This window comes from Pezoporus wallicus, unplaced genomic scaffold, assembly GCF_028554395.1.
Source record: "Pezoporus wallicus isolate ANWC-B61680 ecotype Strahan unplaced genomic scaffold, APGP_CSIRO_Pwel_v1 contig_4710, whole genome shotgun sequence".
Classification (NCBI taxonomy): Eukaryota; Metazoa; Chordata; class Aves; order Psittaciformes; family Psittacidae; genus Pezoporus; species Pezoporus wallicus.
In genome coordinates this window covers 758,733-785,022 of record NW_026640647.1, presented here as the reverse complement: position 1 = coordinate 785,022, position 26,290 = coordinate 758,733, and the positions used below count along the sequence as shown (strand labels likewise).

Below are 26,290 nucleotides of genomic sequence, written 5' to 3'. Positions count from 1 at the left end.
ACTCATTTAGACCTGCTGATGGAACCAGAGAGAGAAAAAAAGATGCTGAAGCCAAGCACACCCATTGTAATAAACATGTGACTTTATCAGAGAAGGATGGAGTACTAGGAAAAGTCGTGTATTTCCAGCAAGGCTTGCCATGAAGCTGGGGGTATAGTGTGTTCAGTAGAACTGTGGCACTTTGGCTGCCTTGTTGCATATACATTTGTTGTTACCTCTAGGTGGCCCAATTTATCCAGAGTATCTGATAGGCAAGACTATGTTCTTTGCCAGATGAACCACAGTTCTTGCGCACTGCTGCCCTGGAGGGAAAGATGTCTGTGCATCTCTTCATGTTTGTTATTTTCTGAGGCAATTTTACAAGATTTAAAGCAGAAAAGAGGTACATCGAAGCTGTATGGATAAAACTAGTGGTTCATTTCAGCATCCATTTGATTCAATCCTATGTATATGGAAAAATGAATATAGTATATATAATATGCTGCATTCAACCCTACATATAAGGAAAACTTAACTACCAGAGAGGTCTTCTTCCTGAACTAGTACAAAGTTAATCTGAAGGCACACTCTTTAACATAACAGTTGTACCAGGAAAGCAACCATGAAATCTGAAAAGCTAAAGCAGAGCAAATTAAAATTTTCTGAAACAGCTGGCAGAACCTTTTGTTTCATTTCATTAAAAGCGTGAAATAATTGGAGTAGATTTCTACTATTACATTAATATTTCTGCTAATGCAGAGATGGACAAAACACTTTCTCTCATGTATGGTTTTGTGATCATAGCATGTTGCTTGCTTAGCATGAGGTAAATCGGAGCCTAGGTAAAAAAGGTTTTACTTAACTCTGATACAGCTGGTATTCAGAACAAGGCAGATGTTTTCAAACAAAGTAAAACGTCAAGGAAAACACATATATTAACAATAATTCAATAGGTGTAGTTTCTCTTATCACACTGCTAATCTTCTCTTTCATTAGTGTTAAAATTACACTGCCAGTATTATTTCCTCTTCAGTGGCCTTTCTTAATTGCCTCTCCTAGCTTCCATCACATTAAGAAAACACATTTTCATAACACTTCCAATGAGTTTTGTTTTTCAGAACCCAAATTTCATTTCTCAAACTTTCTGCTACAAATCACAATATGCATTCAAATCATCACATGTAAAACTACTAAAGAACTATTTTCATCATTTGTGTGATGCCCTACAGTGTTTTACATTTTATAAAATTACAAATAAGATATCAAAGGTTTGGTGTTTCGTTTTTCTTTTACCTGCCTTAGAATGTCTCAAAATCTGTTATTCTAATTCATCTTTTACTAGAAGTTCTAAATGAAGTACAAAATATACCTAATATTTTAACTGATTTAACCTCCACCCCAAATTAGGCTAAAATACTTCCCTTACTTGCAGATGGGTTTAAAAAAAAACAGTGACAATTTCTTTTAGACTGTAATCTAAGAAGAGATTTGGTTCTGACTGTAAGAGATTAAAATTCAAATTGTAGTATAGTGTGAATGGCACTGGAATAGCTGTTTAGAGAAAAAAGAAATTCCTTGTGTCATCCGACTGGGTTTTACAAATATAATTCTGAGGTACCATGGGTTGGGACACTTCCTGAATTTATAGGAAAGGAATTTATGAAATGTTCAAGTACTAAAGATCCTGAAAAAGAATCCTCACTTTGTAACAATAAAAAAGAACTACACATTGGAAAAACTCTGGACGAACTACACAGCTCATCCATCACCCTGCTGGTTTTCACTGACAGTGCATCGGGAGTGGCAACATACAGGCAGTCCTTATTTAACAGAATTTTGCAGGATTCAAACAGTACATTTACTTGCCTGTTACCTGTAAATAACAATTCAGCAAAACCATCCCTACCTAGCTCCATGACAGGGTGGCAAAACAAGTAACTCATATCAGCAGTGCACATCCTCACAGAGCAAAATGTGACAACTCACAATACTGACACTGATCTTAGAAAGTCAAATCCCATTTTTTTGTGATATTTTTTCATAAAATAACTAGGAAGTTATTTTATTTTTTTGTTAATTCACTACATGTGACTTACCGGTAACTACCAGCTACAAAAGCAAGTCAAAGCCTGAAAACTTACTTCTTTTTTTCCTCTTCATTCAAATTATCCCACTGCTCTTCAATTTGCAGCAGAATATCCTCCATGCTGGTCTTTGGGTTATCAGTTATCAATTTTGGACGACATTCTTGAGTGAAAAATCCAATAGCAGACTTTGGTTTCTTTATTATTCTACTACTAATTAAGTCATAAGCTGTCACATGTCCAAACTTATCACTTATCAGATTTCTTTTCTCTATGCTTTGATTTGAGATTCGTGGATCACTGCTTTGTTCACTAGGATGTCCATTTTGCTTATTAATTGTTCCTCCAACTTCAGGAATCAAAATCTTAACAGGTTCCAGGCTGTCTCCTAGAAAGTTTTTAAATCCACTTCCCATACTCCAACTATCAGCAGAGATTTCAGATAAGTCTTTAGAGACTAAAGCCTCCCCATTTTTTTCTATTTCATCAATATCACCAGAACTCAAAAGACACCCATCAGCTTTTTTAGAACTGGGGTCCACAGGGATACTGTTACTTTGAATATCAGTCATATTCTGTCCATTCTGTTCATCCTCACACAATAAATTTAAGGAACTGTCTGGAAAGGCGTCACTCTTAGAAAGCTCTTTTTTGTCCAGGCAACTATGTACATCATCACCACAAAGCGTCTGATGATTTAAGCAGATCTCCATGTTTTTTCCTGCTTGACAGTTTTGCACATCACTGCTGAATGAAAGGAATGAAGTATGAGCATGTTGATCATCGTTTCCAGATGGTCCCATCTCATTAACAACCACATCTGTTTGTTCTGTTCTATGAACAAACATGTCTTCTGAGTTAACATCTGTTTTATCAGTTTCACCGGGGACTGTAGCAGGTAGTGGCCCATACAGTGATTTCAACACATTTTCAACAGCAAGTAAGACAGATTCCTGGGGAAAAAAAAAAAAAAAAAAATTAAAAAAAACACAAAAGAAAAGCCACACACACAAGCACACCTGAAAATCTAACTGACAGATATTAAGGATATAGAAGAATAAGCAAAGTAATTTTATCCAGAATATTTTTCAAGCAAATCTGGACAGATTATTGCAGTGCAGTTGTTCACATATGCTCAAAAAGACCTTGAACTGGATACTTCAAATATTTTGTCAGAGTAAACCAGTGAAGCAGAATACCTAGCACATCACAAAAACAATTAACTGCTTTCTTTATAACAGGGTACTGACTGCTTAAACCAGTATCACATAAAGCTATTCCCACCTAACATGGAGTTAGAAACTTACAGTCAAGACAGATGCACCAACCCTTTTCATGTAAGCATGTTTGTGTAGGCTCTTTATTACGATGCCTGCTTCCAAGACAGCTTTGCACCAAATGATGGAAATGAAAAAGAAATAACCCCAAACCAAAAAAAAACCAACCATTTTTCTAACATGAAAGGAAAGATTTTTAACTGGATCAAATGCGAGAATGCTGTGTTAATTTTCATATAAGTGACATTTGACAGGTAGTACTTTTACAAGATCAACACAAATACAAAAGCTTTCAGTGAAGATCAACATACTGGTGTGACTATCTGTATTTACTTTGAATGACCTTACCTATTTGCCTTCTTATTTTCTGTGGCACTGTTTTTCATATGAAGTGCTCATAAGTGAAAGCAACTTTATGGGCATTTATCACTATACAGCCTCTAAAACAAAGGTACATATGGTCTAAATTTCAGGTCCTGATAGCATGAAAAGGATGTCCTGAAACTTCAGTGATGTCAACAGTTTATATACATAATGGCAAAATATTGCTTTGACCAGAAATCAATTCACCCCCACATTCTCCCTTCATGCATGTGGTGTTTAAGAAGTGATTACTTTGTGCAGGTATCAAGTTAAGCATGAGTTTTACGTAGGGACACATCGTAGTTCCATTTAGCTTTTCTCACTATAAAGCCATCTGAAAACCAAGTGATACATGCATATATCTGACAGTGTAAAAATCCCTGACAACAACTGGGAAATGAATTTGGAATAATACTCTACTTAAACTATTCAATACTTCTCAAACAAAACAGTCCAGTGATAAAGGCAAACTACCACGTAACTAAAGCAAACAAAAAACCACCAATAGAACAAACAAAAAAAAGTGGCACTGCTTATATTCAAACATTTCCATAATCCCAGGAGCCCTTGTTCTGCTTATATAAGTAAAAGGCTGACAACTCAAAACCAGATTAAAATCTTAGTTACCTTATAGTGCAGTAAAACTTGAGTTTTATCAGGTGTTAAATTCACATCCACAGTAGAGGCAGGTACAGTAATATTCAAAAAGAAGACAGGGTATAAATGAGTACAGTCCTTGTGTGTCACCAGACTGTAGTACTGTCGAATTAACTACAGATTGATTTAATAAAGAGATGTCAGTAAAGGCAATAAAATAGACACAAAGGCACAAAACCAAAATTTGACATTATAAAAGCACAAAAGATGTGTTGGAGTTTTGGTTGGAACCAATTTCAAGATACTAATGGTTGCTATTTCGACTTTCTGAATGAATGTACTGATCACACTTTGAAGAAAAGATGGTATGTCCAGATTGGACTGCAACTCCAGTTACTTACTTCCTCATCAACACAAACACTATTATTTGGCTGGCTGGTTTTTAAAGAAAATCTACCCATATAGCATGTAACTTCACTGCTGTCTCTTTCATCCAAACCAAAGTCTGTTTGACAAGGTACCACTTGCACTACACATCTGCCCTTTTTCCAGAACAGGATTTTGTCCTTTTTTTTTAACCCAGTGATATATTTACAGCTTTCCTCAAGCTCTACTTGCCCTTATTATTTTCTCTATGATGCTCCCCAAAACTCCTCCAAAAGACTACAGAATTATTTAGTTGTTTCAGAATTTTGGTCTTGTTAATTAGAAGGGTCAAATAAAGACCCCTGAATTTCCTTCTAGTATCAGGGATCCTTCCACAGATGTACATCCTGGAGAAAAGAATTCATTAACAAGACAAAGAAATCATAAATTGATTAAATTTTAATTTTTTTAATTGTTTGGGAGTTATTAATTCTTAAATATTTTTTAAATTACATAAAAATTCTTTAAATATTTTCAAGTTATTCTAACCTTAATCTTACCACAGTCTGTTCTCAGCTGGCACTGAACTGTAGTAATAAGAGGTCCACATCACTTCTTCCCCATACACTTCACGAAGATAAAAGTGATCTATAGCTTGTTTTCCAAACCCACCAAAATGTGTTCTTACAGATGTGTACTTAACCTCACCTGGCTGAATAAAACCCCAACCACTCTCCTCCAAAAAAGCAAATGATTAAAAATCTTGACACACACACAAAGAGTCAGTGGAACACTATTATCTGCACTGCTACAAGAACAGCCTCACTTTGAAACTAGGCTTCTGTGCTGTGGTTAACCATTGATTCTATTGTGGGACTCAAGCTGCGCTTTAAACTCCCAGAAGAACCGGGCACATCAAATACTGTATGGAGACGGATTAGCATTATTTAGCACTTAACATACTAACACAGGCTCATGGTTTACATCTATAAAGCTTTGCCTGCAGCTGAAAACTCTTCATGGACTCTACCTTTTTTTACATGTACACTTTGGCATGAATATGATTTTCCTTTCTGAGGAGGGCAAGGATTAGGACAGCAAGGCTGCTCCAAATGAGGTGTTGTAAGGTTTAGTAGTGTGAGAAACCCAAGAGTATCAAATTCTGCCTGTACAATGACTAGCTGCAGCCAGTGCTGCTGCACTATCACTTTCATTTTTATCCAATGCATACAGAAATTTAAAGGGAAAGTGCATGTATTTGCTTGACAAGCCCACAGCAAGAAGCAGACAAAATCAGAACTACTTCTAGAAGAATTCTCTTACAAGAAACTACAATGCTAGTATCTTTGCCTCTAGTTATATTATGTGGGAAAAAGGTTGTAGATTACATAGGTGTCTCTGTCCTCAAACAAGTAATGTTTCTGTTCCTTGAATAAAATGCTAAAGGATATTACCTTCAGTATTTCCTTCTGATGAACTGGACGATTATTTATAAAAACAAAACTCCTTTCTGAACTTGAAAGGCTTGTCAAAGAACTGTCTGACTCAGCTTTTGGGAGAAATCCAGAGAGATTTATCTGCAATGGTAAAACAAATACAGCAAAAAAGTATTTTAAACAGTTTTGGAGTTTTTTTTAGAGGTGAGATATTAAGATGAAATTGTACAGGAGTCCAAGTCATTGCTTCTTGAAAGTTATGATAAAAAAAAAGTAAAAGCAATTTAAAAAAGAAAGAGGTTGAGAAGGATGGGTTTGTATCTATTTTTCTTGATGAAATTATTCAGAAATTTCCCCATTTGGGCTACCACTTGCATCACATTGCTGTCTGCAGCCGAAGACTGCAGAGAACAACACTGGCCAGCTTTAGGCTTGCTGACTGTGGGATTTCCAACTTCACCCCTGTACAAGCTAAAGGCATGCACTGCTGCCCAATGTGGTGAAGGCAGTCAGTGAATTACTCCTGTGGGGAAAGCCCAAAACACACAGTCCTTTCCTTTCTACATGCAGGGCACTTTAAATAGCCTGTCACAGGGCATTTATTCAGGGCACCTAAATTTACCTACGCCACCTGTATCCAAATCAGCTGACTCTCAAGAGTGCTAAACACCCATGACCCCACCAGAACCTGTGAGCACACAGCACTGCCAAGGAGCCTCAAAAGCTCACACAGTTTGAGCCCCTAACAAACTCCAAGTTTTAAGATTTTTCTGTTGAGATTCTTCAGCTTAGTTTTTTCAGGTCAAAATGAAGCCGATGACTTCTGCTGCCTAACCCATCACCTCCCCCTCTCCCCTACCAAGCAACTTTGAAACTGCTGGATCGATTTCAGTTCAATCTGATGAAGAAGCAGAAATCCCAAAGATACTAGATTTCCACAATTTCTGTGATAACTGACAGCTGCTTGGAGAGGACAGCCTCAAGATAATGACCTTACTGAGGGAAAGGCAAATGTAACTTTTCAAAAGCCAGGACCCATTAGCATGTAAGAACTGATGTTTCAATCAACCCACATACTGCCCCATGCATCACCCCACTGCCACTGGCACCAACTAATAGGTGAAGGAACACTGGGGCATGCTAAGGATGGAGATTTTGGAGATATGGGAAAGACTGTAGAATGTTCTGGTAGGAGGGTGGATCACCGAACACAAAAATGAGACCTTGTTAGCTTTGCTCTTGGCAGAGCCACTTGTATTTACTAAAATCCAAATTATCATACATTTGAAATGGAATTTAAAATCCCTGGGATTTAGCCTATTCTTCCCATTCATCTACGTCACACCAGCTATCTGCTCATGTACTCCCCTATTCCCTCTTGACCTTGTAATAAGCATTCTGTGCTAAAGCTGGAGTGTTCTGGTCAGCAACCTTGCACATAACCAAACACCACTGGTCAAGTTAAAGAGGTGTCAAATATCTGTTGGATGATTATCAGAAAACAACATGCAGCACTTCTAGATTTTATTCTGCAACTTTATCACATCCTCCCTGAATGTTCCTCCTCTATGCTTCAAGCTCCTTTTCCAATTCCCAAATATTTGTGCAAAAAGTCTTTCACCCCAAACAACATTTTTTATATACAAACATTAAAGCAAAACTGAAAGTCTCTAAATAACTCCATTTAAGAAGTTGACAGATTTAGAAGTGGCTGACTGCTGTTACTATTTACAGCCATGCAGAATATCAGTGTGCTCAGTGAAGTCAGCAACAATTTCTACAACTAATGCTTAATTATTAGAATTTTCACATTAAAAAGATAAGAAGCATAGAGACAAAATCACAAACTAGAATGTATTACAGAATTTTTGCTTTTAACTTTTCAAAATTAATAACTTTAATAAAAATCAATTTATACAAGTATTAAATATATCTGTGTTGACAATACACTGTCTTTCTTAAGTACTTATCTTTGTCCCAGATACTTTGTTTCACTTGTATCTGCTAAACTTAACCTCCACAGAAGGAGCGACAAGGAAAATTTCCGGTGTGAGTTTTCAGTCAAAACAGATCCATCCATTTACAAGGCTGGGGATGCGAAAAGCACAGATGCTATTTTATACATGTAAAAAATTGTGCCAATTTTTTATTTGCTTAGTTTTCTTTTTTATTTTACAAGTAGCTCCCAAGTTTTCATGTGCATGCTTTGGAATCAGCTTGAAATGCGTTCTTGTTTCATGGAGACGTTTTGAAGAAGGCCAGTCTTTGAAACCCCTGGATCACAAAAGTTTTAACTGTGCAGTTAGTAAGGTACAGCTTACAGAAAGTTGTTTATAGCAAGATTAATTTTGACTTTGGAGTAAATTTTGCAGCAAAGGAGTATGAAACTATACAATGAATAAGTAGGAAAGGAAAAAAAAGAAAAAAGCTGCTCTCTGGTTTGTGTACTGAATGAGGCATGGGAAGGAAAAAAGCAGCACATGCCTTGTTATTAAATACCTATCCCAATACCTGCACACAGCAGAGAAAGAAAGTTACGCAGGCAACCTTAATTCTGTCATTTCAGTGTTTGGAAGCTTAATTTAGAAATGCCCGTGGTTTCTGAATGTAGATTAGTGCATAAGCAATATGCATGGATCACTTATATACCTATAAATGATGCACATGCTATTCTACACACTATTTAGAGAGGGAGAGATGGAATGTTCCCCCACTTCTATTCAAGGAATATGGATGCCTCATGATATAGCAGAGAGGTAATGTGAGAACCTGAGTGACTCCTTCAAGCCCTTCTAAATACCCCCATGTCTTCCCTTTGGAACTCCCTGCACTTGCCCTGTGGGACACATCCAACCTGCATTCAGGTAAGAACGACTCTGGATGCTCTGCTCAGACATGAACAACTAAAACACTGTAAATTACAAGAAGCAGGTTTACTTTTTTCCCCTCACTACCCTGTATAAGTATACTACAAGCATTCTGACAAACTCAAGATTTAAGTCTAAATAATACTATTAAATTGCAATACATACATATATTAAAGTCTGAATAATCCCATTAAATACAACTTAACATGCTGAATGCACCCACTTAGACATCTCTGAGCAATCAGCAATTCTGCATTTGTCATCGCAACTGTTTATACTGCCATTTGATCAGTGCCACATGAGTCCTGACTAGATAATTCTTGGGAGTGGATTTTCAATCACCAAACCAATAAATTTTACAGAGAGGACGGTAATAAAAGCAAATGCATTAATCATGTGTCAATCTGAAGGTAACAGTCTCTTTTTCAAAGTTTCCTTCTTTTTGAATACTGATTGAGGTGTCTTTATTGACGCTTTAAGTGGATTTGGGATAAGGAAGTTTAAACTCACCTCAGGATCTTCACAGCAGTGTTGAAAAGGTACCATACTGCCCATAACGGCTGTTCCCAGAACTGACATACAGGCCATTTTGTGATCTGACACCCTGGTCTTCTGCCAAATAACTGCCTGAAGCAAATGGCACAGAGTCAAATTTTTGACATTATATTTGTTGAACTCATGTCTATGAACATGCATATGCAACTGCACACATACTGTATATGTAACATTCTGTACTTTGACCCTCTTACAATCACAGCTTTCAATGTTAACACACGATATGGTACTTTTTGGCATGTCTTCTCATATTGTATTACTTCTTTAGACTCACAGGGATTGCAAAATTAAGCAAGCTTGTATTTATGGATGTTACAGGGCTTATCTGGTCTTCTGCACAGGAAACAATTATTAGAACAAATCAAAACTATTACTTCTCTTAGATGTACAGCAGTAGGCTTTGTGTTTTCACCAAGCATATATATTGAGGGCTTATGACATGTCTCTGGCACAGTGGTCAGCGTTTGAAGGTGACTGCAATGTTTATGGTACCTATACTCAAGATACAGGCTGGTTTAGTAGAAATCTGGCTATTGGATGCCCATTCATAGCTCTTATCTGGATACTCTAAGTCTATGACAAACCTGCTATTTAGAAAGGGAGGCAGTATCTAAGGAAGCATAAAGAAAGTGGTTGTCTAAGGAAAACTTTATAAATATTAAAAGAATAAAAGGATATCTCCTCTATTAGCTACACATGTTGCAACACTATTGCAAAGATTTACTAAATACAGTAAGGCAGTATGAACTGCAACTTGCACCAGAAGGTACCTGTCAGGTCCGCTTACATATAGAGTAAATATTAGCTACTTTGGGGGTTGAAATTTTGTCTCTCACTAATGAGAAGTCCTATACTAAATAGCCATGAATTTAACTCCAAATCTGCTGACTTTTATTGGTGTGTATCAACTATTAAGAAAAATTTCTTAGTTGCCTTTCTGCTTCTAGGCAACTGACACTGCTCAATTCAGATCCACTTATGTCTGCTATTAGCTGACCGAGCGTATTTCAATCTGCAACATTAAAACACAAAAGAAAAAAACCGCAGCAAGTTGCAATTTAAGCCTGATATTACTGTCTAGTAATTATTAGTGCTGTTTAAAATGGATGCTTTAACTAGGTGCTAGGTGTCCACCAAATTCAAAATGAGTTCACAGTATACTGGTATAGGATGTTATGAGAAAGCATGGTGAGTGAGCAAAGAATACACATGCACCCATCTCAAGAAATGCAATACACAGCCTTAAAATTCCACCTGTCCGGAGGGATATTTGCTGCCCTTCAGGGGTGAATTCCACAGAAGCACACGGTGCTCCTGTAAAATGATATTCTCTTCCTACAGGACAGGTGGAATTGTAAAGCTTTGAGACTGTTGATCCTAAAACTATTCCCCAGATCTTTAATTTTCCATTTCTACTTACATTCTGCAGCATTTGCAAAGTGGGGCTTTTCAGTCTGCCTGAATCTAACAAACCTCCTAGACACAAGCCTGTCACATGCTGGATCACAACTCAGCCATCCCACAGGGAACATGAACCCCTCAAACATAAAGGACAATTTACTTCAGGGAGGGCAGAGGAGAAGCTGAAGCAAGCAGGCACAGCTATGGGCTGGGTGTCCACAGCTCTGTCAGGGAGTCCCCGCCGTGCTTCTGCAGCAGGCAGCAGCTAAGGACAGCCCAGGGCTGCCCACAGCACACTGCCTCTCAGCCTCTCTCCGTAACACCTGCTTTAAATCTCCTCAAAGACATTTTGGAGTGATGAAAGAATCTGTCCTCTTCTTTAGAGCTCCTCTTATAAAACATATCCTGTACTGCTTCTATTTTAAAATTGATTACTTAAAATGGAAACACAGAGTGCCAAGCCTTTTTTTTTCTTTACTGGATACACTTTAAATTAAATGTATGTGACCAAATTGAGAAAGACACTTGTTACATGACTAATATAAACATCATGCTGTTTATTTTAGGTTATATTAGTGTGATGTGGCAGGTACAGATATAAGTCTTAGCTGCTGATTAATGCAAGGTTATTACACTGCTGGACCTGTTGAATGGCTGATACTTAGGACTGTAAAATGATCACTTCAGTAAGGTGGTTGTAAGAAAGCTCTGGAGAACAAGAACTTATTAAATGCAAACTTGCTAGAAGTAGATACTGTTAATAAGTTCATGGGGTATTTTTTAACTATTCATATATTTATCAGATACTAATGCTCAGAACAACAGATAAAGTTTTGGGAACTGGTTGCAGCTGCAAATTAAATTAAAGCCTACATACTGAAAAGGCCAGACAACTCCTAAATTTCTATACTACTATAAATATGTATAGTAGTATTTTATACATATAAATTTATATACTACTATACTGTAAGCACAATTAGATGGTATATTAATTTTTAGCCCTGACTGCAAGTTATGAAGCAGTAACACAGAAATAGCTAATACTTTAAAGAAAATTGTTTGTCTACACTCTCCGGGCATATCAACAGGCATTAGCAAATCCACAAAGAAACAATGCCAATTCCTTTAATTTATTTTAGCAAATGCCTGTTTCCATGAGGTTCCTGCAATACCCTATTTTTTTAACCTTGCTGATACCCTTTAGTTTAGCTAAAAATACACCCCCACACTCTCCTCTATATATTTTTTCTAGGTCATATAAAGCGCGTGTCCAGGATGAGCCAAGGAAGAATCTGACTCTAGTCAGTATGATGACACTGCAGAAACAGCCTACTCAAACATATATTATTACATATGGCCCGTCTTAGGTTTTGCCAGAGCTTGCCAAATATATCCAACCTCCCTCCTTGCTTCATTGAGAGGGATTACCTGATCTAGGTCCTCAAAATGTCATAACGTATATAAAATCTATTGCACATATACAGAAGGTAAGTATGTGCATGTATGTGTATGTATTTCTCCACTCCATCCAGCCCTACCTAGGATATATGCATACTTTTGTGGAGGATGACAATATACATGCACACATGAAGACATCTCTTACTTAGGGACACACAGACATAGCCCAAAAGGATTTCTTGATGAAGAGTGGAGAAACAGTATGCAACCTCTTTCCACTGGGGTCTCTGGGATATGGCAGTAGGTAAGCACTGTTCATATTTGCCTCCTCAGATACCAAGGAAGGACAGAGGAAAAAATGTGGCCACTCCTCATCCTTAACTATCCTTTACATTTCAGAACTTCTACCAGCAGCCACAATGATTTGCAATCACAGACAAAAGAAAAACCTTAATTAGAGCTGGGGATTGGATGCTACTGCTGGCTGTGACTACTTCAGTGCAACCATGATGCTAAAAGTTATTACTACATAATGACAGTAACATAATGAAATGGACTTTTACTGCCCAGAAACCTCCTAATTTCTTCATTTGTTTTGTGACGATCCTTGTGTTATTTATTCTGTAATAATGCTCAAGGGTGTAAAAGTTTAGTAGAGGTACTGTTCATGGTACATGAACAGTAACTCTACGTACCTCTATGTTCACGGCACATGAACAGTAGGTTGGTAACATGAGTTAGCTCTGTAAAAGAGAACTGTATTTCACAGTCTAATATTCTTTTACTTGCTTTAAAATCCTGTCCTTAGCTTTCCTGACCTAAAACCTGATAGTTTATTAGGCTCCAACATAACTGAAAAAAACACTGCCTATCTGTTTTTATAAACAGGAACAAAGCCAGGCAGCAACATCCAAAACAAGACATCACCTTGTATCTAGCTGCAAGGGCTGGCACATTCTCAGCAGTGGAAGAAAGCCTATCAGCTAAAATCAAGAAAGGTTCAGGATAAAGTCCTAACCACATTCTTTAAAATCCCAGCTTTGAAAAGCATTGATGTTGTTTACCAGCTCCATGCCATAACTGATGTCTTGTTTTAAAACCAATGGTAAATTATCTGACCAATAGAGAGCTCTTGTGAGATCTTTCCTTGAACAGAGATCACAGCAGCATTTCAATTTAGCTTAAAGAACACTAACATGACTCCTTACACAATCATATTTATTTTCCCCATATATTTTATACTTGCCATGAGGAATCGGGTGTCCCACCCATTTCAGAAGTTATGGTGGGACAACTACCAGTAGAGGTATGCAAGAGAAACTCAAGGCACCATTTTTCCCCTCATCAGATGCAGCTGACACACCTCATTACCCCATGGGCATCAGCATTACAGCTATCAAGGAGACTTGCTGAAAGACAGTAATGTTCCAGAGCACCATTCATCCTACAAATTCCCATGTGTTTCCTGCCTAGATGTCCCTTTTTTGATATTGCTCAATGAAAAGGCTTTCTAGAGCATCATGCAGTAGAGAAATGCTTGGATTTGGAGCTGGGAGATAAGTCAGGAGAGGAGTTAACATTATTACAAGGAACCAAGACCTTTATCTGGTAACACGTCTTCAGAGCCTTTCAAGAATTACAAAGGCTACAGAGAGCTGTAAGTTTTTTGGCTGCTTTAACCACACATGTTCATCTATGAGGGTTTACAGAAATTGAATTCCATAGCAGAAGGGGGGGGGGGGGGGGGGGGGAAATAAGTAAAACCTCCCAAACAATTAAACTACTGTCAAAAAAACACAGTTCCTAATCCTAAACTGTCATTCAGAGGACGTACATCATCACAGTAAATTCCATTAAATAAAAGGAGGTTTAAAAGCCTTTTGTAAAATAGCAGTTAAAAATAAAAGTATGTTGGTAAGGAAGATGGAAAACTCCCAGGCAGCTTTGAAACATCCTTTTTCTGCTAACCTTTTTTAAGTTACAAAGTGAGTGTGAAAGCCTTGCAAGAGCTAAGGGCACCTCTCAGATTCTGCAACAACCCCCACATATGTGAAACAGTAATTGTTTTGAGATTTCAGACATATACTGTGCTGTCATTTGAAAAAAAGTGATGGATGAGAAACTGGAAACCTCAAGGAATTAGTAATAGGATATAAAGCATTTCACCTCTGGGTCACCAGTTCAAATTCAACCAGGTTGGTGGTGACCAAAAGTAGTTACCATCTGGCAGCTGTTCTCTGCCTGATGTAAATCGAGTTGGGGGTCTCAGCGCATTTCCTAGTGGACAGGTGTCCTCAGCACAAAAAACATCATAATTAACTCTCTGTTTGGCTTTCTCAGCAAAGCCACTGAACAATGAATGGGAGTAAAGACTGAGCTGTATTCCAGGTCCGCATGAAAGCATGGCACTGCAGATTCTTAATCATAATTCCTCTTTAAATTTTAAGACACACAGATTAGGGAGGGACTTAATTTATCATTATTACATTAAACAGAGTGGCCTTTCCAACTCACGAAAGAGCTTACATGCTGCTGTTTCTGCTCAATGCAGATTTCTTTTCAACATACAGTGACAGTAGAGTTTGGAAGCACAATGAATGAATGCAAAGTATGATGGCACTATTAAAAATGATAAATTTAACCTAATGCACTTACTCTGTTTCAAAACCTCCACACTTATTACAGAGAACTCAGACACAGAAAAGAAACTGGTTTTGGACTATTGAATACAGATTGTAGGTTGAGATTATCCAACTTTAGAAATACAAGGAGAGTTACTGCAAAGAAAAAAAAAAAAAAAAAAAAAAAAAAAAAGGATGGTACCCTTTAGGTCAACACCAACCACAAAAGAGGTCTGGGGAAAAATACAACCCACAGTTACAATCAATAACAGATTTAAAATGGACCTCTTGCATCCAGAAGTTTTGACCCATGATTCTCTTAACAAACAAACGAGACCCAGTTAGAGGCAGAACTGTGTGTGAGCAAGGCCTCAAAATATTATGCATGAAAAATACCAGATAAAAAATACTGCCTTATGCATGTTTTTCCTCAACAGGAACTGCAAAATTTATTGAGTCTCCTTATGGCCCACCTGTGCTTTGCACAAGACATGGGACCACTTGCATATGGTATGACCTGCTGATAGGCACCATCTGAACCACCTGTTGCCATAATTTGTTCAGCCCTATCATATCTGAAATTGTTAAATCAGGTATAGTTATTGGGTGTCCTCTCTTGTTTCAGCATTTGTGGAATATAGGCAACTAGACCAGAATTAAAGTATTCCATCTCATCAGCCTTTCAACAAACAAAGGCGTTTCCTGAACTTGTAAGTGGCTTACAAGACTGAGTTAAGGGGAAGAACCCCCCACCACCTTGGGTAAATTATAGCCAGAGCTCATAGGTGGCCAGAACATAGCATTTGGGGCTGAAGAGTTTGATACAATTTAAGCAGCAGCTGACTTTGTAATGTTCTTAGCATGCCTTCAGATAACATTAACTTTAAATATACTTGCCGAATACTCATGTAAATTATTTCCATTTGGCTGTCTCATTATTCAATATGCTTTCAAGGAACATGGTGATGAAAGAAGAAAAATACCTCTTTCTAACATAACCATACTGGCAAGAGGATCAACATTATCAGTATTCAAAGAATGTCTTGGCAGGATAAACCTTCAGAAAAAGAAGGAGCACTAGCTAATCCAAGTTGTCAAAATAGCAATAGTACTTCAAAGGTTGATCTGCAAAGTGATTCATTATTTATTGCTAATGCAAACAAAACATTCTGAGCAGAAAGAGAAATCAAGTATTTTCTATCTTGAAAATCCACTAACAGAGAATACACAATAAATGAACCTTAGAACGACTAATATAAGGATACCTATTTTCTTACTTACTAAAAAAAAACCCAAAGGCAGAAAAAGCATTATGGTTCTTCACAGAAAAGAGATCAGACACTTAATGGTGGTATTTTCCTAACCAATACAGAGATAAAATGTGGCACAAGAAGAAGAAAAAAATTCTGGAAATCTCTTTCAGAAGCAGAAGGCACACCTTTACAAAAAAAAACATAGTGGAAATAAAACATGCAACATATTGTGGATCCTAAAAACATGTGTGTATATATATATATATAATATATACATTCAACAGCTCCATAAGTGCTTGACTTGCTAAAATAAGTTTCTGCTAGAATCTATTAGGCAGCCATTTCAGATGCCCAGCTTCAGACACCTCTATGAAAGCTTCAACCTCATTACAGTCTTCCTTAGTAAAGTTAGGGCTATGCTTTCTTCCATCCCCCTTTAGTTTCTTACAAAATATATAAGTTCAAAGACTGGTCGGTTGTTGGGGTTTTTTATGTCCCAGTGTTGCCATTTATTTTGAAGATTTCTCTGAAATACACTTTCATTTACACTTTTTTTCACTTACTACCTCTTCTCTTTCAACCTGTCTTTCCTCATCTCCTGTAATACCTCATGTCTGCTACCTTCACACTCTTTTCAAACTCGGAACCTGATCTTACTCCTGACATGTATCTTCTTCCATTGCAACAGAAAGTATTGGCTCAGCCTCAAGAATCTGGAATTCTAGGAATCCCTCTGAATAAATGCATATCCATTTTCCTTAAACTAATACATAATCTATGAGCTATGTGAAAGATAAAGCCATTCTAGTAAGTTGATTCTTTCTCTGAATACATTTCAAACAGAAATAACAGCCACCACCACAAAAACCTCCACGAACCAAGAACAAAACCAACCCCCAACCCCTCAACCCTCCCCCCCCCGCAAAAAAAAAAACCAAAAAACCACAGAACCCTATTCAGTAGAATTTAACAATTTTAAAGGTCTTAAAAGGCATGATGAAGTAGGTAATGTTTTATTTCGCAAGTAATAGCAGCAGTAGAAAGACAGGAATCTGCATTAAAAGATTAGCATTTTCAAACTATTGTAAAGAATTTACACATGCGGAGAGACTGACTACACTTTGTATGATTTCATTTTCTCTTCTCAGCAACAGCTACCGAGCGACCTCTTGTGTTAAAACGTTTGAGCAGTTTCTTGCTTGCTTGCTTCTTCGCCTAAACAGATCAAAACAAACCTAAGGCCGGCAGTGCAAAATGAAGAGCCCAAAAACTCAGCATCATCTCTGTCATAACAATGAATGATACTGCCTGCAGATAGCATCTGTACTGATTTATTTTACCTAATCAAACTGTGTACTAAAGAATTTATCTCTGAAGCTAATAGGGTAGTTTGTCAAAACCAACATGTGATGGCTATTGTGCCATTCTCCACACCATTTTTGCAGTAACTATTGTGACAAAGAGATGTGATCAACTTATTACACATTATTGTACTAAGCTAAGCAGAGAAAACAAAGAAAACCAAGATATGTAACAGTTTAATCAAGGGGGATGAAATCAAAATAGCATCATAAAAAAAATATTGCAACTTTTCAGAGAGAGCAAAAAAAACCCACCACTAAAAGACAAAACTAGTTTTATTAACCAACATTTAAGACCAGTACTGTGAACCACTGGTAGGTATATCAGGGAGCTTAACACAACTTAAGAAGTGCACACCCCTGAAACCTCTGGTTTTGAACCTTCTGCAGTCCCAGTGAAGTAAGACTGAAAGTAGCTACACTCTCAGCTTTGCAATACTAATTCTATAGCAACAAGGATGGCTTTTATTTTTCACAGTTTCTACTCTTTGCTCTTTAGAAATACATACATAAATATAGTCAGAGCATGTTTTATAACTCCAGAAAAGGATGGTCAATCTGTTGCCATTTCAAGAAAGCAGTGTCATTCGTCATTCCCACTGAAAAGGAACTGAAGTGTGAATGTTTGGTTGGTAAGAGTAACTGATCAAAACTGCTCAATGAACAGGCCCAGTAGCAAGATCAAACAAAATTATTCTGGAACAGAAAAAGAATTGCTGAGGGATCTTGCCACAAGATGTCCCTCTCCACTTTGTGGCAACTTGGAAATTCATTAGCAGAGGTTTCCTCAAAAAAAAGGAAAACAAGCAGGAGCACAGCCAATAAAATCAGCTATGTTCAATATGCTGTGAAGACAAAGTAGCCTCCAAGTAGCCTCTGAATCTGTTCCAAGTCTAAACAAAGACCAACTATCCCAACAAAAGTCTGTTGTTATAAAATACATTACTCTCACTTACATCTATGTAGCAAATTGTTTTGAATTTTTCAACTATTTAAAATAGAACCATCATTATGTATTGAGCTTTTATGACTCAGCATACAGCAAGATAACCCTGACCTTTTTGAGAGTTTTTTTCAGTTGGCTTAAGTTAACACTTGATCAGGCCCCATGGCATAGTAAGGTCTCACTTTTGTGTTCTGCAGACCACCACTACCACCACTGTTACTAACCACTAACATGTAAAGTCATTCCTACACTACTAGCATGTAAAATATTTTATATATATATATATATATATAACCAGGTATCTGTTGGAGGAGACCAAAACCATCTGAACCTGAGTTTTAGAAGTTTATCATCTAAATCTGTAACCAGCATAAATACACCTCTCTGAAGGGAAAAAAGAAGTGAAACAAACCTATGATGAAAGAAAATTCCTAAGGAGGAAAGATTTTATGCAAGTATTAGATGAACTGCATAAGTCATCAGGAACTGATCCTTAAGACAGCTGACAGAAAAATATTACCTTATTATGTGTTAAGGTTATCCTCAGGTCTGGTTTTATGATACCATATGCTGTCAATAAATCTTGGACTTTCTTCAGTTCTTCCTTACATTTTCTATTTGTTGAATAAAACTGTTTTCTTACAGGAAGATTCTTAAACAACTTTAGAACTGTAACTGTAGTACCTGCAAGCAGGTGACCAAAAAAAAAAAAGCAGAAATAACTATGAAAGGATACCACTAACTGGATATTGCAGAGACCTATCTGTATGCTGCTGCATACAAAATAAACCTTAGTAATACTAAATTAGAGTACATTAGCATGAGAAGAAATATACCAAATTAGCAGTCATCCTCCCCCAAAAAGCACTTCAAGTGCTGTGATTCCCCTCCTTTATTCAGAGTTATGACTGTAGCATTAATCTTTCTTTCATACACACTGACAGTGGTGAGAATCAGCACTAAATAAAGCTGAAGACACTTTCAGTGCATATTAAGTTAACTTTCATTAGTAAAACAGTTAACATACTAGAACCTAATCAGACTTATCTGGAGACAAAGGAGCACTGTGCTCTATTAAGGCCTTTCTCAAGCATTTGCTTTAGGGTAGTACCTGAAGAGCCAGATACCTCTGTTCAACACACACAGTAAGGGGTGGAATAGTCATCTACCAACACTATCACAAAATCCTTGCCCGCAACGATATTTCAAAGTATTAAGTATGTCACAGAATTCAGTTAATCCTTCAACAATTTTGACAAAAGACACGGCAATGCAACCCACAGGCTTTCCAGCCATGGAAAATACTACAGTCTAAATCCTGAAAATGATTGATATTGGCTAAAATTAGAGCTCTCAATTTTCTTCAGTATTTGCCCGTGTACTGGACCTCGGCAGCTTCTTCTGGCTTAATGGCCCCCTGCGGCCAGTTGGTGCTGAGCAGAGGTGCCAGACTGTAGTCAGGACCTTGTTGGGGTACGAGCACTGCAAGCAGCTGGGGGGCAGGTTGTGGGCGCAATATTGACAAGCAGCCACTGCAGCTCAGCTAGGAAAAGCTGCAAGTGCTTCCCAAGAAAGTCACAAGAAAGGTGCACACCTCTTCTATGAATACACACTGCGAATGTGAGGACACAGCATGACCTTAACAGTCCTTGCTGAGCAACAAGTGGCTGAGCAGAACACAAGGACATGCTGCCCCAAACCTGCACCATGCCTGAACCACCAAGGCCACCTCTAAGGTCAGGGCAACCTTTAATCTTTCACATAAACATGCAGGATTGCCAGCACCATACACATCCTGCAGGTTAGAAAGAACTGGGACTTTGCCTAGTCCTGTAGCCGTGCTGCTTCCTGCAACTCGTTCACATAGCAGCAAGGCAATTCTTCCTCCTTTAGAGCGAGGATTTTGCTAAATACAGAAACGTTATTTTAGTCCTCAGCAAATCTTTCATATACTTATACAGTAAGTCTGCCTGGACCTGGGGCATTGAATTTTTACAGCTTTTATTTCCACTGACAACTTGAAGAAGTGAGTCAGAGAAGGAGAGGCTAGTTTATAATTACTATCTAAAGCAACTTACAAGACATATTATTTCTTACGATAACACATCCTCAGTTGACAGACATAAGGCAAGACACGTTTGCAGATGAAAAGATTTCATACTCAGCTTTCAAGTACAGAACAGGTATTTCAACATCGAATAGAGCCTCAGAGAAACATAAAATATTTCTGTCACAGTGCAATATCAGAACATCCTACCTTGTCCAAGGTGAGAAGGCTTTTTAGAAGCTACATGCCCCTTGCTATCCAAAGCATACTGAGTGCTGATATCATCAGCATCTGTCTTTGTTGTGATCAAAACCTGAAAAGAGCGATTTTAAGAAAAATATGTTAATAAAGAATTCACAAAGTTCAGCAGGAGCTCAGATAAGCCTTACTGCCACACTTATCATTGCATTAGTTTAGTCACCAGTTACATTTAATTAGTTTATAAAGTTTTTTCTATGGGTGTTTCTCAGTCATATCCTGTACTATTACTCATTTTCCCATCCATTTAACTAAAAGCCATGCATTTCTACCACACATAGCAATTCATACTACCTACAACACACACTCCTATATCTTCTATTCTAAAACAGGTTAAACAAACAACTAAATCTATTGATAATTTTGCCTTTTCATCATTTATGAGAAAAGGCACACTATGACAACTTCTTAAATCATGTGAGATTTCACAAACACAACTACTATCAAACAAACAGTACATTATCTTTCTGCACCCACATGTACCTAGCAATCAGTGGTAGCATGTTTTGTAAGCTATTAAGGTAATAAACAGATCAGCTTTAGCCAGGTCAGCCATAAACCAGAAGTTAAATAAAACTACAGTTCCCTGAGTTGAGGTATCAACATTTTGAACAACAGAATCAGTGCACTTTAACCACCTGAGAGACGTAAAGGTTATCACGCACACAGAGCTTCAGGATATTATGGTTTAGTTTAGTGCCTCCTATGAATCATTCAGAGTTCAGCCATGCCTCTTAGAGAGAGAAAAAACAGTACTTGATTACATGGAACTGACAGTATTACAGACCTACTTAAGGGCCAATAGCAAATTACCTCTTAACTGAAACTTCAGGGGGCAGTTTGGGCAGGCAGAATGCAATTAATGCCAGGAGCATTTAATAAACATAATTACTGATTCAAAGTTTAAAGTAATACCTATTAAAGTACTTGATACACTCAGGCAACCTCCCATCTCTTATGAAATGTACCATAGAGCTGATTATAAAGACAGAACAGATAGCATTCTGCTCTGACAACTCGTTAGAAAGAGCCAATGATTGAGGTCCACCATCATCTGTCAAAACACCACACTTCTGAAAGCATCTTTGGAAATCTCCATCCAAAACACAACCCACTTCTGCTTACTGCAGAATGAATGTAGCCCAAGGTAGCAAGGATTCAAGCTGTAACATCTCTCCTGGCCTTGACAGCTGGTGGTTCTAATCAGACACGGCTATCAGTATTGTCATACAGGATCTAATGCTTGGCAGACAGAAGAATCTGAACCTTGACCTTTGCACAACATGAATACAGAAAGGCAGAGCACAGTGGAACAGGTAGATGCTGTGCCCTTAACACTGAACATTTTTCAGATGGTTTTGAACAAATGTACTTACTTTCAGCCAACAAGTTAAATCCCAAATATCAGTACACTGTCAGTCCTCTTAACACAAACATATGGATCAGACTCAGATCAGGGCACAGGTTCCTGTTTACTCATACAGACAACAAAGTTTGTGCAACTGCACTCATGCACATGTCAAAGTGCAATATGGAGCCCATCAACATCCCATGACTGCCAATCACCTAGATAACATCAAGGCAGAAATCATTACTGGAATGGTAGCTATGTGGGCCATCAGTTCCCTAAAATTATTTCTCCTGGCCACCACCTCATTTTGATTTACCCTAATTCAAGGAGCAAACTCCACCATACCCTTTGACATTATATTTGCTACTAAACACTAAGAAGGTTAAACCAGTGTTTTAAGGAATCATGTATCTATATGTGTATATATAAGGAATCATTACCTCTACCCTGAAAAACACTAAGCAACCTATCTCCAAACTTTTCGGACTGAGGAAAATAAATGGAGTGCTGGAGTATGACAGAAAGGCAGGACTGACACCAACAAGAAATCCATACTGCTTCTTAACTGTATGACATGACTTCTGTGAGCAGGTAAAACGCAGCATACACAAGCCAAATTATTCAGAAAACATACCACTGACAGGCTGCTGGAACAAATTTAAAGTCTTTGCACTGATATTTTAACAATCACACACAAAAATAATCATGAAACAAGAGATTCAACACATTTATAGCAACTGCTTACCTCTGATATACTGCAAATTGATCCCAAAGCTTCCCCACGGAAACCGTACGTTGTCAATCTTTCAAGATCCTCAGAAGAGCTTATTTTTGAGGTGTAGTGTTTAATTGCCATAACTGGAACATCAGCAACCTTGATTCCATTGCCATTGTCTCTTACTTCTATTTTGTTAAACCCATAATTCTCCTAGAAAAAGAACAAAGCATTAACTGAGCACTAGAAAGACTGAATGAATAGAAAGACAAATCTGAAGCAGTTAAGGTTACAGCTTCTAGCTTGCTTATTTGTAGAATCACAGGCCAGAAAGAGAAAGTAACTGGAGCTGCAGGATCACTAAACTTCTTTCACAGAAGCATGCCTGGCTCTTTGAAAGATTATGATGCAACATACAGAAAAATGTGCTGTAGTGCGTAATACATCCAGGCAACCCTAAAACTGGTTTTGCTTAGAAAGAGTATCTTGAATGAGTGGCTGCCACCACTGATGCTGTGCAGAGCACATGATGGCTGCTCACAGAAAGCTGACTGATTAATCACAACTAACCCTGTTGTCCCATCTGGACATATACTGAAAACAGTTATGAAAAAATATAGTGTGCTCCCAGGGTTATTTCTTGAAGTAAAAAAAAACCACAAAACCAGAAGAAGGTATCTACAGATATTATCTGTGTGCAAATATGATCTGCATTAGGAAACATCACAGTTCTCTAAGGTAGGCATAAAACTATATATATATTTAATTGATACAAAATAGAAATGCGTGTACTTTTCACTTTCCGCATTAATGAATGGTGCTAAAGCTACCTCCAGGTGAAAAACAATCCTCCCACTGGAAAGCAAAACAGAACCTAAAGCTGTCACAACTCAGCTAAACATAATACATCTCAGCTGAACATAAAAACACATCAGGAGATACAAACAAGAAACCTTCTATCCTGCTGCTGTGTGCACTATTGAAGGCTTTGAGCATTTTACAAGAAATCCCTGTTTCCATTCTAATTTTTACTTCCAAACCACTTAACTGCTTAGGAAAAGCAAGATTCATCCTATCCAGCTTTCATCAGAATGTTACCATAATGAGTCTATTTCTTTTCTACTATTACCTATTTTTATTTGCACGTTTCACGCAAAATATTACAGTGCTTAAACTTTGTATTCTTCATAACACCCTCCATCATGTTACAAGACCTAAATACTACAGAGATCACGATCCCATGGTATGTTTAAGTTGCTCCACCAGATAGCCATATGATTCAACTCCCTTCTCTTTTGTTCACAGATACATGGTCCCATCTTTGTTTCAGCTACAGTTCTGTAATTCATGACAGCTCTAAGGTCAATTCAGCTTATTAAACTGGCACAAATAATCCCTTCGCTTGCTGGGTTACTTTTCTTTTGCATTAGCAAGATGAATGGATTACAAGAAACACAAATGTTTAGCAATGCTGCGCAGATGGATGTAGGACTTTGTTTTTCAGGCGATGGGATAGATCACGGGTACCTAACCCCGAGCTAAATTTCTTCTGAGAATGTTCTAAGGCTTAAAGCTCCCACTTCATGCATTGGAAAAAAAGGTGCAGAAACAAGTGTCTGAAATGGCCATTGTAAAAAAGGCAGACAACAGTAGAAAACCTGTAGCTAAGATTCACAGTTCTCAAACCCCAACTTTGCTGCAACTACTAACACAGGCTGTTCCTCATTGTCTCTATTAAAATATGCAGGTCTCAGTCAGACTGTTCAGATTATCCTCATAAATTCCTGCTGTTAGATGTCAGTCAGGAAAATGGACAGCCTGATGTCCACAAAGTCTCTTCATCCATACACAAGCAATTACATTCTTGCATCAATGTTTTTTTGGCATACTTTAACCTGAAGCCAGGACATCATATCAAGAATAAAAACGTAATTCTATATATGCTTAATGCACAGTCATACTACAGAGGCAGTTGACTGTGCTGCTAACAACAATGCAAGCTCCACCATGTTCATATTCCTGAAAGTAACAAAGCTGAGGTTCAAACTAATAAATAGACGCCACTCAACACCTTACAGGAAGGCCACAGTTCAGTTTGTAGTCAAATGATTGGCTTTTAACTGAAATTAAATATCACATTATTTAAAACTACAACACAAGCTGATGTTTTCCCAGTGTTGTGTAAAAGCTGACTGATACGTGGTGCAAAGATGCTCAGTAACATCACCTATTGCAGTTTGGTCAAACAAGTTAACAAAAAGAAAGCACTAGCCAAAGCTTCCCACCACAACAGATCATTCCATGGTTTCTACCTGAGAACCATTCCACCTGCAGGCTAACTCTTGTCTGTCTCCAAAAAAGCCATTCCTGTCTTTGCTCAGGCAAACGGAATCAGTCTGCACAAATCAGCTAGCCTTCCTAATCCACCTAGAAGAGGTTAAAACAATGAAAATTCTGCAAGTTTCAGGCAAAAATAAAAAAAAACAACCCACAAGCTGTAAAATTAAATTTCAAAGTTTCCATTCTCCTTGATGCTTTTGAGCTAATCCAGTTAGGTGGCCATTGAGTGGGTGTCATTATGTGGTTGACCTTATTTAAATTTCATGCCATTAAAACAGCACTTTGATATAAAAATATTATTACTAAAAGTCCCAGAAAAAAAAAATCCACTATTTTTCAGTATTACTGTTCTATAGTTGTGCAAAGCACAGGTTTCTTCTTCTCCCCTAGAACCTACAGAAGAACAATCAGCAAATCTTGTTTACTCTCTGAAAACTGACAACCTCTGTAAAGCCAGGTTTGTTTGCTCTAGAAATACAGTGATTTGGATTAGCCTGGACTGACAAAGAATCTAAGAGTAGTGGAGATGACTCATGCACTAGAAATGGTTGAAAATACTCTTTTTAATTGGTTTGGGACTTCTCATGATGGAAACAGCTGATTATTGCAGCATGAAACCCACAGCAATTAGAGGGCTTTTCACCCACTATCTGCATGGCTCTCTATTGGCACTCCAGTAAAAGAGACAAGGTTTGTTCTAACAATTCCTGAAGGCTCTAAAACCTGTTGACTTTCTGCAGTTACTGATCAGCTCACAGGATCTGACTCTTATCCCCAGAACTGTGCACAAACTGCTCACTTTGGAGTTACTCATGAAACAAGATACTATTTAGCCTACATATTGAGATGATAGAGGTCATCACAGATCACAGAAGTACCTTCAACTCACTTAAGGCAAATGGCAAATAAGCATGCTCTTTAACATCTGCAGGAGACTCAGATGGAAAGCACTTGAGACTCATTCAGAAAAGCAAGCAGTGACATGGACAGAAAAACAAGCAGAAAATTGATTTCCCTCCTAATTAAGAGCATTTGCCTAACACTTAATTCAAGAATAGCTTATACATTCACTGTT

At 37.7% G+C, this 26,290-nt stretch overlaps 1 protein-coding gene across 4 annotated transcripts in view; it reads right to left on the bottom strand.

The window, feature by feature from the left end:
* PMS1 (PMS1 homolog 1, mismatch repair system component) overlaps positions 1-26,290 on the bottom strand; it is a 45,262-nt gene that overhangs the window by 14,898 nt on the left and 4,074 nt on the right. For 2 of the 4 annotated variants that reach the window (XM_057419776.1, XM_057419777.1), the window contains exons 3-9: positions 22,906-23,088; positions 20,762-20,864; positions 19,025-19,188; positions 9,480-9,596; positions 6,121-6,243; positions 4,331-4,474; positions 2,121-3,016 (exon numbers count right to left, since the gene is read on the bottom strand). In XM_057419776.1, coding sequence (XP_057275759.1) covers positions 2,121-3,016; positions 4,331-4,474; positions 6,121-6,243; positions 9,480-9,596; positions 19,025-19,188; positions 20,762-20,864; positions 22,906-23,088 — 1,730 coding nt within the window. The remainder of the gene's footprint in view (positions 1-2,120; positions 3,017-4,330; positions 4,475-6,120; positions 6,244-9,479; positions 9,597-19,024; positions 19,189-20,761; positions 20,865-22,905; positions 23,089-26,290) is intronic. The other 2 variants (XM_057419775.1, XM_057419778.1) reach the window with 2 other exon arrangements.